The 15,712-nt window shown below is 37.5% G+C and overlaps 1 protein-coding gene across 1 annotated transcript; it reads left to right on the forward strand.

The window, feature by feature from the left end:
* Positions 1-5,668: 5,668 nt before the first annotated feature.
* On the forward strand, positions 5,669-14,727 carry ZFYVE21 (zinc finger, FYVE domain containing 21; the record flags this gene model as incomplete). The annotated part of the gene is made up of 7 exons (XM_010077429.1): positions 5,669-5,719; positions 7,360-7,528; positions 9,264-9,339; positions 10,076-10,167; positions 10,998-11,051; positions 12,455-12,597; positions 13,989-14,727. Coding segments are annotated over 7 exons (621 nt in total), but the record flags the coding sequence as incomplete, so codon positions are not given.
* Positions 14,728-15,712: the final 985 nt, after the last annotated feature.

Here is a 15,712-nt window from a genome sequence, read left to right on the forward strand (position 1 = left end):
GGGAGCGGAGCGGGCTGGGCCGGGTGCGGATATTTTTCGGTTATGTTTCTCTTAGATTAATGGACTGAGCAGGGGAGGGCTGTCACTTGTTCTTCAGGGATGTGTGGCCCTGTCACCAAAATTAGTGAGGGGCTTGATGAGTTAGAAGTGCAGCTAGGTATACAGCGTTGGAGTTGGGTGAAGCATGCTCTTTAAATGCTTATAAAGGGGATTCTGAAGAGCATGTTGATTAAAAAAAAAGATGCAAAGTATTAAGGTAATAAGGCTAAGTTAGAACAGCCCTTCTGGCTCGCCGTGTGAATGTTCTTGGACTGTTTCAATCAGCTTTGCCTTCACCTACTTTTCAAGTAAACTATGTGATCATGATGTTATATTTCATGTAATATGCATTCTTTGTTACCAGTTTCTATGGCTAGTTGCTAATACAACTTAGAATCTATTGTTTGTTTATTTATTTATTGCCAGCGTTCTGTGGTGTGGATGCGTGCCAATGCATTTAAATGGGACCAGAATTAAGATTTATTTTAGATGAGCCAATGTGAATTTAAGCAGGAAGTCATTAAACAAAGATGTTCTTTGCCAGATACTGACATGGTTGGTCTGTTTTGTATGGGAACGGTATGTCCTCCTTGGTTAGGAACAAAAAAGAGAATTTTGCCCCTACTTGTTATCTCTTGAGGCAAAAAGTTCTGTGTAAAAGTAATAATTCTGGAGACTCACTCTGCTAGCACAGCCTCTACAGCTCAGGCTAACCTTTACTGTCATAAGGTGCATGACTGGTATGTCAATTGCTGGTTTTATCCAAAGTAACAACCCTGTTTTGGAAAGTGACTTTTTCAGCTTATTTTAAACAAGCAATCTGCTAAAATATCTTGTGGTTTGTTTTTTTTCTCAAGTTATTCTATTCCGTACTTAGAGAATAAAAAAAAAATCCTCACTGTCATCAGTAGCAACTGGTTATCTGTCTTGTATAAAGTGTAGATAAGACAGAAATTTCAGTGACCAGAGTTGAATGTCATTTGAAGGTATCGGTGCTCGGCTCCCAGGGCTCCCACCCAGCTGGCACCGTGCGTGGTGTGGTGCACTGGGTGTGTTGCAGATGGGGTGTGTATTTATCAGTGAGCTTGTAGCAAAGTCTGAGCAGTTATTGTGCAAGTGGTTTTCCTTAGCGTTGCGTGGAGTCTGCTTTTACTGTGTCCGTGACTTGCTGTGCCCTGTGTGTGCTGACCTGGGCCACTTGGAAACGTGGTTCCTGACATCATCATCCTCAGTGGATATAATTTGTGTAACAGTTAAATTGAAATTAGTTTTCTCCCTGACCTTCTGAAATGTAGTTTTGTATTTCAGTAGTCCTTGGTTATAGCAGACTAGTTTAATAAAAAAAACCCGAAGGTACGCAGGCTGATACGTAGTACCATCGTAATTCAACTAAAAGTTGTTTGAGGGTTGGGGTAGGATTAATTTAAACTAGCTAGATGTATTTAAGAATTAGGTCTGCATATTTTAGATATGTCGGTCTGATGTGTGGTGTTAGTTTGAATTTTATATTACAGTTGTACTGCAGGTATTCATTCTCCTTAAAATTAAACTTTTCCTCAGTAGTCTGTTGGTCAGTAGGCTGATGATGTTGATTTGTGATCAGATGTTGCCTTTGCATCGGACTCAGTGATATTTGGTACTGAGAGGAAGTATATTATGGGCAAATGTTTTAAATGGTTTAATTAATTCATATTCTTAATCTTCATTACTGTTATTTTGTAAAAGTTATTTTACTAGGTTTCTTAAAGTGTACTGAAATTCTGACATCCCTTTGGTTAATAATCACCGAATATGTTACAAACTTTTTCCTTAAAAGGTACATGAGATGCAGGGAAGCTTATAAAAACCCATGATTTTATTAATAAAATAAAACTTAAAGAAGCAGTGTTATCTAGTTAATGGATTTAGCAGGAACACTTGCTCTTGTTACCATGTCAGATGTAAGAAAAAAAAAAAAAATGTTCTTTGTCTGAGACAAGAGATTGGTGTTAGCACATGTTGATCTGGCTTTCAAATACACCCCTTTCTACTGTGCAGCTGTAACACTCACAAATGCAGTAGCTTTTTTTTTCTTATGCAGGAAATGTCTACTGGCTTATTTAACAGTAAAGCCACCTATAAATTATGGCAGTTAGTAGTTTTGTGAAACTTACATAACATTGAAATAAATTTCATTTTTAAAATTTTATGTCTCAAGATCATACAGTCTTAAAATATCAGTTATTTTGAGGAGTTTGAAGTGTAAGACTGAATGAAGCAGGACTACAGAAGACTTGCTTTTTGGTACTCTTATTTGTAATATAAATAATGAGTTGAGGTGGATAATATTATGAAAATTTGTGCTGAGCGTCATTTCAGCTTGAGACAGAGCTTAAAAATGTTGGTCACTGCACATATGCCTTGTCTAACCTGGAATTTCTTTGTTAATCACCAGCAGACCTCAACTGATGACATTCCCATTAAGGAAATGTTGGACTAGAAATTGAGTAAAATTATGCTGGAGTGTAGAGGTGGCCAAACCTTGTGACATCCAGCTGTGTACCAGATCTTTGTGTGGCCGAGGAACACTGCATGCCTTAGAGCTGGGATGTGTGAGAGCAACGTAGGGATGAGGTGACAGTGATTCCCTGAAGCTCCTGGATCACTGTGGGAGGGAACCGAGCTTTGTGCAGCCTCTCTGCTGGCTCAGGCTCTTAGAATTGGCGATTAGTTGTGTGACAGAGATGTGCTCAGGCTGCTGGCAAACTCCTGTAGCTCAGGCAATGAATTGGCCCTGTGCAGCTGTAATGTCAGAAAGCATCGTAGGCAGTATCTGCCCGATGTTTGCATTGTGGTGTTTTCCACTCTGGCATCAGCAGTTTTGGTCAGGCCTGTTAGGTGTGATTTGATGAGCTTGTGAACTTTCACGTTTGCAAAAGTTCGTTGTGTTAACAAGCTTAACCAAGTGTTACCTTGCATCACTTCTTGAATCCCTTTGTTATTGTACATGCAAATAAAGTGTGTGAAGTGTAACTACAGCTTCCTGTCCATCTGCTGTACTCTCGCCTCTGTCTGGATCCAAAGTATTATCCAAATTTGTTATCACACTTCAGCAAATTCATAAGTTCCACTCTATTTGTAATGAACTAGCTCTCAGTATTTCTAAATTAATATCAAGATCCAACAAACGTTGGATATTCGTCCATTTTCCTCCTGCTATGTGAAGTAATGTGATATTAGTATTAGTGGTATGTGAAATGAATATATTAATGACATGCATTTTAAATTAATTTCTTATTTCATATCTTTTTGATTCTGCTTTCCAAAAAACTCAGATTTGCAGTAGTTTTAAAAAGCCTGTGTCTTGAAGACATGAAAAGTAACTCAAACATCATGTTTTCTTCTGTGTAAATGTGATTGAAAAAATACCTTAAAGCTATAAAGCTTAACTGAGTACTCATGCACTCTCCGGTTATGTCAGCATATGTATGAATAGGAAGGATTCACCTTTCAACGTGTTTCTCAATAGCGATTTCTTCCCTGGCAAGGTAGAAGTTGATATTATGCAAACAGGTTCACTTGATTTTGGTTACTTAAAGCAGAAGTGCCTTGAAGGAACAGTGTATTGAGCCTACTTGTATTAAAACATTTTTGTAGGAAAATCCCATTCTGCAGTGCCTGTTGCCATATGCCATTTGGCTTATGGTTTATTTATGACTGTGCTATGTAGCAGGCAGGGTTATCGTGATAGGTCTGGAATTCAAAAATATTTTTCTATAGTTTGTATTAAATAAGAGAGAATGGATAACTTTGTTCCTTCCTGAAAAGCAGCTTGTACGTTTACCGTAACATTGCGTGTGAAATCAATTTAGGACAGTATTTAGAAGAGTGTTTTTTCCCACTAGTTTATGGCTTGTGCTTTTTAATTTCTGACAAAAAAAACCAAACAAACATGTTTTCATTACGAAAACGAGTTAGACTCTTGGTAAATGCAAAGTATACAAAAATTCTTGCCAGGTCCCGCTATTAAGCTACACGTGTCAAAAATTAAAACACTAAATCAAGGTCAGTGTAGAATAAAATGTGGTATTAGCTGTAGAGTCCTGCTGGTTACAGAGGGGAAACCTGGGGGATACTGAAGTTGCTTTATGCTGAAGGTTGTCCACCAGTGGTGGTTAGAACTGGCTTTTCTGCAGCCATTGTGAGAAGAGGTGGTTGGATGCCTGAATTTAGTATACTATTTAAAACAGTACAGTCACACTTCTTGTTCTCTTTTTTTGTGGGATTTAGAAGCAAATAGGTTATTGTAACAAATATTGCAAGTAGATATTTATGTTCCATTACAGTGACCGCAGTTACTCTCTAATTTGTTAAACTTTTGTTTAGATGTCAGAACACTTCATATAAACTGTTGCAAATTATTAACAATCTTGCACTTCAAAAGAATATGAAAAGTTTCTAGAGAATTATTAATTTAGCTGCTGTAACATTTTCTCGGCTGTAGTTATTAAACCTGTGACACTGGCTGGGTACCTGCTGAAGCAAAAGTCTCTGAAATAAATGACAAAAGCTGTTGTTACCTGAAGGAATTTATAGAAGATAAAGGGTTAAGTATTGAATTGTGTTAATTAAAGGCAAAGAGCGATTACTGTGTACTTAGCGAATAGTATACCTGCTCAGCTTAGGGCATGCTTTAAGATGACATTCTGCTGTAGTTGCAGATTGTCTGGTTTGAAGAATTTAGGTTTCTAGAGTTATAAAAAAACTTCAGGATCTAACCATGTTCTCCTGATTCAGATGTCAGACATACTTTTGCATTAATATTTGTGAATAAATCTGTACTAAAATTGGTTTATAAGCCATTGGAGAGTGGTTTTTGATGGTGGATATATAAATGTGAAGTCTTGGTGAAAATTTAGTGATTTAAGTGCTTAGTGTGAGCCCTTTGGTAGGTGACTTTCTGTATAGAAAATTTTAATTGTTTAAACAATCACTGATCATTTCTGCTAGTTTAGAAAATTGAAACTGTCACTCCTTAAACTCAGTTGCGAGAGAGAAATTTCTTCTATTTTTTTCTGGCTTTTCTTTTGGGAGGAGTGTGGATGTAAGCTTGTTTTAAGAAAAAGATATTTCAGGAAGTGACATTTTGGAGCTAGAATAAAAATGAAGTCTTAGTGGCTTGGAAGAAAACCAAGTATCTCCTAGCATATTTCAAAAATGTCTAAGTATTGAGAGTGTTAAAATACATAAACAATGTGTTCGAGAGTCAACAGAAAATCACAGTATAATACAGTGAGGTTGACAGCTTACATTCCAGAGTCGATTGTTTTTATATATGACTGTCTGGATAGCCAAACATAATTAAGCATGTAAGTACTTCTGCGGTGTAGTTTTGACTGCTGGCAAGATGCAGTATTCCTTAGGGCAAATGTGCTTGGCAGCTTTTTTTGTTGTACAAATGGCAATTACATTATTTTGCTCTGTCAGTATTAAAATAAATGAAAACTATCCATGGTGAAAAGGTAAAGGGTGGAAATTTGTTGGAGGTGTTTCTTTTAGGGCATAATATAAAACTCAGTCTTTGTATGTGGTAGTGGGATTAAAGGTTTAGAAATCTTGTAGATTAATCATAATTTGTACTGTTTTCTAGTGCCCAAGATGTATGCAATGTGATACAAAATTTGACTTCATAACTAGAAAGGTAAGAGAAATCAATGAAATGTGAAGCATTAACTGTTGCAAAATACTAGTATGGACTTCTTTTGATTTAAAATTCAGAAGGTTTCAGTAGAATAGCATGCAAAGTCTGATGTAAATTAGTTTTTCTTTCTTTTCTGACTTTTCTGAGTAGAGGTCCTTTTTGTTTTAATTCTGTTTTTTTGAAAATCTTGCTGCTCAATGTGTAATACAGAGGTTGTGGAAATGTAAGCAAAATGTTTTTAAGAGCAGTGAGTTATAATCTTACATTAAAGAACTGTATTGTTAAAATACAGACAACTAAAACTCAGATTCTCCTTTTCTAAAAGTAAAACAGGATTTATCTCAGGTTTGGAAAAGGGAATTTCTGATAAAGTAGAAACTGCGTTGATTGCTGTGAGCCATAAGTAGGCTTACTGTTTGAAGAGAAAATACTAACATTAGAGTTAAATTATATTAATGACATAAAAGTAAGCAGGTCATTGTGGAATGTAGGCTGCTTTATGCAGTGCTACTATCTGAATACACTCCACTGATACAGTGGTTTCTGTATGGAGCCAGCCTCCCAAAAAAAGCCAGCAATGACTTTCAGTAGGGAGTATCATTCCTTTATGTAAGTACATTGATATTCTCTTAGCATGTGCTTGTGAAAGTGAAGAGAGATGTGGAAGTGTGACTTGTACTCCATTGACATTGTCAATGTTTATTAATTTTTTTTTTGAGGAAAAGGTAAGGAGAAATTGTAAACCAGACATACTAATATGTTATACCAGGTAGGTGTAAATTTGCAGGAGCCCTGCAGAGCGTTAAGATGTCAGTGAATGATCCTAGTACTCCTAAATCATGGAGGGTACTTTCTTCTTATTCTTGTTTTACTCTTCAATTGGATGGTTTAAGAGTATGGCTGCTGGCTGGTTAGAGCATTTTGACTGAGAAGCACTAATTTGTTAGGCTGCTGTGATTTACTTGTGTTAGCTTGGGGAAGTAAATGGAGGTAGCCCTGGGTAATGGGTACTCCAGAGAATTTTCTGTAATATGTGGAAGGAAAGCCTAACGCTGACCAAAGCTGCAGTGTATCAGTTCCTCATATCAAACTGTTCAAACTTGCTTTGGGCCACAAATCAGTTCCTGCTTGCCTGGGAATACTTGTTCTGACATGAGAACTTGCATCAGGAAGTCCTGCTGGGACCGTCACACCCCAGTAGAGATTTGGAGCACAAGCCACTTGTTGCAGTTTTAGTAGCTGTGAAACACATTGCAATACTAGTTCTGATTTTGCAACTTGGCTGGATTTGTACTGTGCTGCCTGATGTTTCTGATAAATAGCTTTAGGTCTTAAGTTTCCATGGGAAAAACTTGAGAACAGGTTTTAAGGGAGAAGAATAAGGTCTCCAGATGAGGTTTCCCAAGATCTTTGCTTGGAAGTGGGAAGGGACCTAGAAACAACTCTTGCGTTTTTATTGACAGTGACAGTGGGGTGAAGGATTTACTTGACACTGGAGAAGCCCTTTCAGTGTCTTGTCTTGTCTTCAGTTTCACCACAGAAACAGTTGTTTCTTGGAGAGGAAGATATTTAATGTTGTAAATTTATCAAATTAATAGTTTCCTGTGTGCATAAATAAACAGATGTTCTCTCATGCTTAGCATCACTGCCGGAGATGCGGAAAGTGCTTCTGTGACAAGTGCTGCAGTAAAAAAGTGCCTCTGCCTCGCATGTGCTTTGTGGACCCTGTGCGCCAGTGTGCTGAATGTGCCCTCATCTCTCAGAAAGAAACAGAGTTTTATGACAAACAGCTTAAAGTGCTCATGAATGGTAAGGACTGAATGCACATCTATGCTGTTTTGAATGCTGTGTTAAACAAAACTGATAGACAGCGAGAAAAATGCCTCTGGTCAAACAAGCTGCAGTTTTGTCTCCTTTAAATATTGTTTTGTTATCATGCTTCTTGTTTGCCAGCTAATAATTCTGTGTTACCGGTTTATTTAGAAAGAAGTTTACACTTTTAGGCCAATGTTTACAAAGAGTTATTTAATTTAAAGACAAAGGAATTTTTAATGCCTCTGAGCAACTGTGTGCAGCTGGCATTTTTCTTAAAATAATCGATCTTTTAGCTGTAATCCTGTTACATTAAATAAGGATGAAGAATACTTTACAATGGAGAATATTTTAATATTTTCTAACAAGATACAGGGCTTGTTTCAAGCTTCATCTGTGAGCTTTGATCTTGTCCGTGGCCTACAGCTGTGCTTGGTGGCAGATCATCATGCATGATCAATTTTGCATAGCATTAAACCTACATGCAATACAGTAATTTGTGTTCCACTTACATGAAGAAAGCTGAGTCTTCAGTTTTTAAAATATTCTGTGATTGTTCAGTGCCTTTGGATAGGCTCTCAACTCTCAGCATGATGTCAATGTGTGTAATCAGTAACCTAACCCACACCTCTGATTAGTGTGGATGTTCCTAGGGCGATTCTGGGTTCAGAAAGGAGCGTTCATCCCTGTAACACGCAAATCATTCTTCTCTCTGCTTTGCAGATGAGGGCGTAGATGAGTTTTTAAATAATGTATTTTAAACTGAAGACTTTTTTTAAAGCTTGTCCTGCTTGCATTAGTGTTATGAAATTAGTCTGAAGTTGTTCCTGACTTAGTGTAGAGCCACAGATCTCGGTCAGAGATGGTGGCTATGATGTCCTTTGCAGTTTTGCTGCTGTTGCCTCTCTGTCTCACTTCATCAGCAGCCTGGGGTCCATGCTGAGGGGTCAGTGAGACTGTGTAAAATTGTGAAATAAGCGAGGTGAAGCTCTCTGAGGCTGCATGGTTCAGATTATGGAGATGGATTGCAGACCATTTGACAGGGCTGTATGTTTTTATTTTTTTTTCATTTCCCAGACCAACAGTATTGGGATTAGGTAATACAGGGAGCGTGAGGCATGGAGGAAATAAAGTGGTTAGGCGTGTAGTCTGCTTTATTTTAAGTTATGAATCACTTCACTAATGTAGCTAAGAGGACTTTCCCAATGTCAAAGGAGCTGTTTTGAGCAGGAATAAACATATGTGAAGGCTGAAATTCAAAGTAAGACTGAGCTAGCCTTCAGTAATGAAGAAGAGGTGTCTTCACGATTTATTAAGCATAGAGCTGAAGGCAACATCCTACCATTAGATTCTTCTGATATAATTTTTTTTTTTTAATACTGAAGCAGTAGTTTGTGTTATGGTGACAGGATAGGGTCTTTAATTTTTGCTTTCTCCAAATCTGTTGTCATTTTTAAAAGATTCATTTTAGATATCATCTGTATTTCTACGATATGTGGGATAAATTACATAGCAATTGTGAAAGGTCCTGTGATTCAGAACATGATAATTAAAGATCAGCTTTTTATACTTGCGTGTTCTGCTGATGTTAATCAGTTTAACATTTCAATTAGTCTCTTAATTCACTCAATTCAGTGTATTAGGTGCAGTAAGTAAAAATCGGTTATCCTTTTTGATACTTGAGTGTTCCTTCCTAAACTCTGCATTAGAATACTAAAACATTTATTTCCAGGTGCTACATTCTTCGTGACTCTGGGAACATCGGAAAAATCTGAGCTCATGGTTTGTCGACTTTCCAACAATCAGAGGTGAGAAAGATTGATAGAAATTGCACTTGTAAACTATGCTATTGTTGCACTTAGAGCTATATTATTATCTAATAACCTCAACAAAATAGAAGAGTAACTTGCTGCGAGGCTATTGGAGGGAGTAATCGGACTGAAAGGATAGATACAACTTTTTTGGAGTAAGTGTATTGGAATTTACTAGCACTGTGGATCAGAGTGCCTTGCAGTGGTGGAGCTCCACTCACTGATAATGCCTCTCAGTGCCACTGGAATACAGTGTTTTTGCCAGCTGATACAGGGATTGTAGGAAGGAGGGGCAGGGAAAAATCTGTAGCCACTGAAAAAAGCCCGTTTCAAACTGATTCTAACACTGCACCATATTGCTGAACATTACAGCCAAAGCATTACTTTGTTCATTCCTGTAATTTGGTTGGCTAGAACACTTTAGACTCCCTGTTCTCTTCTTCCCCCAGAACTTTGGAAGAGTGCTTTGAATATTTTGAAGGGGTCTTCTGGCAAACTGAACTAACTATAGGTTTTTTGGGGGGTATTTTTTGGTGGTTTTTTTGTGTTTTTTTGTTTTGTTTTTTTACTTGAAGTAAGGAACTTCAGTGAAAAGTGTTTTTTCCTACTTGATTTCTCTCCTTCCCAGAGAAAATAAAAATAGCTAGTCACTGAGAGATAGTTTATTTTTTTCCTTTGATTTGGACTTCTATTGTAGAAAAATAAAATTAAAACTTTTTCTTCTGTTATGCAGATATCTGGTTTTGGATGGAGACAGCCACTATGAAATTGAAATTATACAGATTTCAACTGTTCAGATACTTACAGAGGGATTTACTCCTGGAGGTAAATTTTTAATTGAATACTATTTATCTATTAAGAAGAAAATAGTGAAGTTGTAATTATTGTTCTAGCTAGACAGTGCATTTCTAGGTTATTGGTCATTTATAACTATGTTAGTTACAGTTGCTGTCAGAATGGAGTGCAATGTGTGGAACCCTGTCCATGTGGCTACTGGGATTTTGGGTAAAACCTAAGAATTGAGAAATTACCTTACAGCTCTAATATGGGAGAGCTTCTTGATAAACCTGAGTAAAGGTGGTCGTCATCTGTTCTGATCTTTTCTCTTGGCTAAATATAAACATCCATTGATTTGAAAGCTCCTAGGAGGGAACTGTTAGTCTTTGGTAGCTTCCATTTCAGAATCCAGCTGGGATTTCTATTTTACTGGTACAAACAATTGTAGGGAGAGTGAAACTGGGGGGAGGGATATAAATAAACTGTGCTTTCTCAATATCATTCAAGATGAAGGGGTGGCCAAATGAAACTAGTAACACCTGAATCAGAGGGCAGCTACTTACTGCCTCATCTCTTACCAGATTTTAGAGTATTTCAGGATGAACTTGAATATGATTTCACTGAAATGAGAACAAACAAGGTCAGGAATTTTAATAATTGTTCTTTAGCAACACCTCTGTCACTGCTGGAATATTCTAATCGGACAGCCTACCTGTGCAATATTCAGTCAGTACAGCATGTTAATTTTAGTAAACTTGTCTTGGTATTCAAATCAACCAGATGTTATGCTGAGTTACTTAATGCTCCTTTAATTCCTTGTTCACTGCTCTTCTGACTGCTTTATCTTTTTGCCTGCCTGCCTTTCTTCTTGATGGTAGAAAAAGATATTCACACTTACACCAGCCTTCTGGAGAGCCAGCATATTACTGAAGGTATCACCAGTACATTTGAGCATGACTCACCTAAGCATGTTGTCGTGGCCCTTCTCCCATCTCTCTTCCTCTGCAGTGTTCTTTTTTTTTTCTTGAGCTATGGCTGTTCAACTTAAGACAAGTTATGTTTAAACCTGACATGTATCTATTCCTTCCCATCTGTGTGTATAACAAACTGAAAATGAATGTTTTGTAACTCTTTGGAGGAGAACTGAAACATTTGAGGCCTTCTTTAGACCACATGTACTGTTGTCCATGCTAGAAGAGAGAAGGGAAGATGAGAAATAATATTTTTAGTGATACACAATATTATTGTCTAAGGTGTATTCTGCCTGAGTCATTAATGTCCTGGAATGCCAGACATGGGCAGTGTGAATAAATAAAACTGGTCAAGGCTGTAGGTGTTTGATTTCCACTGGTTTATCTCTAAGTAGGGCCTTAATCTGTTCAACTGACCACGTAGATTCAGGGGAGCAAGTGATTAGGAAGTTGGATTTCAGTTTATCCTAGAAGAGGAGATAATAGCTACTTTTATAAACACTATTTGCGGGCTTTTAATCAGGTTGCTTAGGCTGAGATTGTTTGTCTTTGACTTCCTGGATATTACAGTAATGGCCTCCAGGAGCCTTCTCACGCAGTTAGTTTGCAAAAAGTGTCCTCTGTATGATGGAGCTGTTCTGGGGCTTAGTTTTTGCTCTACTGTTTCAGGAAATAAGCAATGCCTATAAAGTCTATAGTCAGTGTGGTATTCTAAACAAAGCTTTTATTTCATTCCTGTATTTTTGCTTTGGTTTATCTTAATCTTTATGCAGCTAGTGTAAAAGAGATACAAATATCTCGCTATTGTGCTGTTGTCAGAGCAATGTCTCTTGTAGCGGATTTCCCTCAGGAAGTAAATGATGTTGCCAGTCGTCATCTAGTCTGGCATAAACATCTTTCCCACCCTCCCCCCTTAGCCAGATTTGGAGGGACTTTTGACTGTTACGCCAGACTTTGGATCAAGCAAGGGTCCCATCTTTGATATCAGTCTAACTGGACACTAGTACTTCAGTTTACAAACTGCAGGCTGCAGTACGAAATTACTTAAGAGAAGACATGGTAACATGAAAACATGACAGTATTCTTAGCGTGTGTAGCTAGTGGTTTTACCTGATGGCTTATTCAAGTTCTGCCTCAGTGATTGCCAGAGATAATTAAACAGTATTGAGTCTGCACACTCCATTGCCTGTCATTAACACCCGTGGTCACTGCCTCCTCCAGTGCAGCAGCAGTTAGTGCACCTGCAGTTGCTACTGCTTTGAAGTGATGAGATTAGTCTTCTTCAAACAGGCTTATTAGCTACAAGTTATGTTACTTAGTTGGCAAAACCTGTTGCTGTTGAAGATTTTCTTTCTTTTTTTCAGGAGGTAATACTCGGGCCATAGGTATGATCCTGCAGTATAAGGTACCAGGATCAGAGGAGCTCGTGCAGATGAAATTTACAGCCAGCGAAGACTTCAGCTGTAACAAGAAGCTATCAGCAAGCTGGCTGGCAGCTATGCATAAGGTAAGCAGGGAGGCAAAACTTCCAGAAGGCTGAAGAAAATCTTTGCCTGGGGCGTTTAGTATTAGTATGCAGCCTTAGGAGGCTTTTTGTTGTTCTTCTTATTTCTTTAAGGATTTTAAGGCCCTGTTGCGTAAGAAAACAGAAGCTATGGATGGTTGTTATGAACATGACTTTAGCTTTCTGCTCAGATATCTGAAGAAGATATGCATCACAAAGGGTTTCCCAAGATCTTGGGTGAAAAGAAAGTAGGAGTTAGCCTTTCTAAGTTCCTTAGGTTTTTGTTACTCACTGAAGAATGTGTATTTTGAAATACTTTTTTGAACTTAAACTCAGTTAGTTGTTTTTACTACTTTATGAAGGTTGAAAGAAGTTGATGTTTGAAAATGGGAGCAGAGGCGTAGGCAGGATGCTCCGGAGGGCTGTTTCATCTTTTGTTGCTAGGTGCTGTATGGCTAATGAAATTGAAATTTATTATTTCATAAGTCAGAGTTAGGAGCGACAAAGACCAAAACCACCCCACCTAGTTCTGGAACTTTGTTCATCTGATCAATTGTGAATTAGAACTGTAATTTATAAGCTGTCTGCAAATGCAAGCGTGGGGCTGTTTCCTTCTCTATCACTGCTGTAAAGCTCCCCAGCTCCCCCAACCCCACCATTTAACTGTGTTCAGCACAGTGCAGCTCAGCTCTGCATTGCTGTGCCGAGTACAGTTTAGCACTTCCTTATACTCTTGTAACTCACCTTTCACAAGTGATGCAACTCCTACAAATATGGTGAGAAGGAATATTATCTGGATAAGATTAACACCCTCTCCCAACTGCTTTGTCTCCTTTGATAGGAGTTTAAGTTCTGAGTAACTGGTCAGTGCAGTGAGACTTTCAGAGGTCCTAGTTAACAGCAAGCAAAAGGATTTGGTGCTGGAGAATGCCCATCTGTTCCCCTCGCAGGGGGCTGATTGATACTATAGTTTGAGACAAATGGACCACCTCACCGAAACTTTGCTAGGGTGAAGCAGAAGAGGTAGGAGGAATATAGAACAGAGAAACAGCATTGTTTACTGCGTATGTTTGGACAAATGACAAAAATCTCAGAAGTACTACTTGTAACTTTTTCAAAGGCAGTTTTTGCTCAGAAATAGTCACTTCTGACCAAGAAGAAACAAAGGTAAGTTGATCTAAAATCTTCAGTGACCTCACATTCTGCACCTAAAGTAACCTTGAATAGTTTCAAAAAATTACTGAATTCCATTAAATGCCTTAAGAGTAAGGAAGATTGCAGAGGAAGAACTTAAAGCCTTGGGTTTAAAGTAAATTTTTGGAAGGGTGGGAAGGAGGTAAGGTGGCTGCAAGTGAAATTTGAGTTAACACAGTGCCATTTTTCCTTTGTGTTAGGCAACAAAACTTCTTTATGAGTCCCGGGACCAGTAAGAACTGCAAACTGTTGGCCAGTTGAGGAAAGACACAAGCCACCATGGACCTTCCTCTCTGTTTTTGCTAATTTGACAGCTGGTAACATTTACTATTCTTGACCCTTTCTCATTCCAGCGTGGTTCATCATGTAAGAACTGGCAAATGCAATGTATTTTTTTGAACCATGAGTATTCACGATAGTGTGCAATATGTATACAGTTAATGCTTTAAACAGCCTCACCTTTTAAGACTTTGTATATTTCGTTAAGCCTTTCTTGGCACTTAATATGAAAGTGACCTGCACTACAGCTAATGTACAGCACAACTTTTATAGTAACAATTATATATACTGTTTGCTACAAAAAGCAAACAAATGTGTATGTCTCTTCTGCAGAGAATAGCTTTTGGGTATAGATCTCAGGTTTTTCCCTCTATCCAAATGTTTAAAATTGATGTACAATAAAATCTGCCTTAGATATGATTTTATAGAAGTCACTTCATTTTTTTAAACATTTCATTTTAAACATCTTAATATTTCACCAAATACCACCAAATTGGACTTACATGAACATGATCTTGAAACTTTCCTTCTGTATGCAGAATAATGTTTTGTATTTTCTTTTTGGTAACTAGCTTTTGTTAATCTAACTGTAATGCTGTCTGAAATTGTATACAATTTAATGTACAAATATGAATAAATTAATTCACTTATTTAAAAAAAGCAGTGATACTTAATTTCACAATATATAACTTCTTTAACGATGGATACTGTGGTCTGAAACATTTGACTTTATATAAACAGCCCTCAAATTTTAGTTTTAAGTGTTGATAATTGTTTCAACTCTTGGGATGAATCCTCTGTCTACATGTGCTGAGCCAAGTGTTTTTCTGCCCTCCCATCTTCCTACGCTGGTAAAAAAACAAGCACACAGGGCTCAGTTGTCAGCTTGTGTGTAAAGGACACTTGAGAGCTTTTCTAGACAAGTATTAATTTGGCACAGATGGTATAAGGAGGTTCCAAAATTGTTTGCAAGCCATTTTCTGTGCAGCTGGTCAAACAACGTAGAAACTTGAGTTATCTGTTAGAATGCAGCAAGGTAGAATTACTCTTTCTGTAGACTATGACCAAACGTTCATCTGCTGTTGCTACCTGTATAAAAATAGTGGAGAACGCAGCCATGCCTTAGCAGTACTTTATTGTGCACATTTACATGTTCTCTGCATTAGTGTATCATCGGCTCTTGAAATCATCACATTCATGTAGCAAATTCTTCAACAATAATACCCTTTCACTTTTCACCACAATATATACAGTTAATGCTAACCTGTGGTAAAAGCAAGTTACAGCACTGCAGAAATGGATATATAAATTATACACAGAACTTGTACATGAAGAATTAATCAAATTGCATACTGTTAAATGGGAGAAAATTACAATATGGCTAAAACTTATAATGGGAAATTCAAAATATACTTCTGGTATATAAAATCATGTACAATTAAAATTCCAGTGAAGTGCTTTTTTTGGTTTTTTTTGGCTTTTTTTTTTCTTTTTTTTCTTGAAACTACAATGTAGTGGAATAGGTTATTGCATAACTTGCCTTGGCAACAGATGTAGGCTGCCAAGAACCACAGAAACTCTCTTCAAAGAAGCTATTGCCTTTCTTAAATCCTTCTCTAAACCTTGTTTCTTTCTTCTCCTTGAC

Source organism: Pterocles gutturalis, unplaced genomic scaffold (assembly GCF_000699245.1).
Source record: "Pterocles gutturalis isolate BGI_N339 unplaced genomic scaffold, ASM69924v1 scaffold44958, whole genome shotgun sequence".
Lineage (NCBI taxonomy): Eukaryota > Metazoa > Chordata > Aves > Pterocliformes > Pteroclidae > Pterocles > Pterocles gutturalis.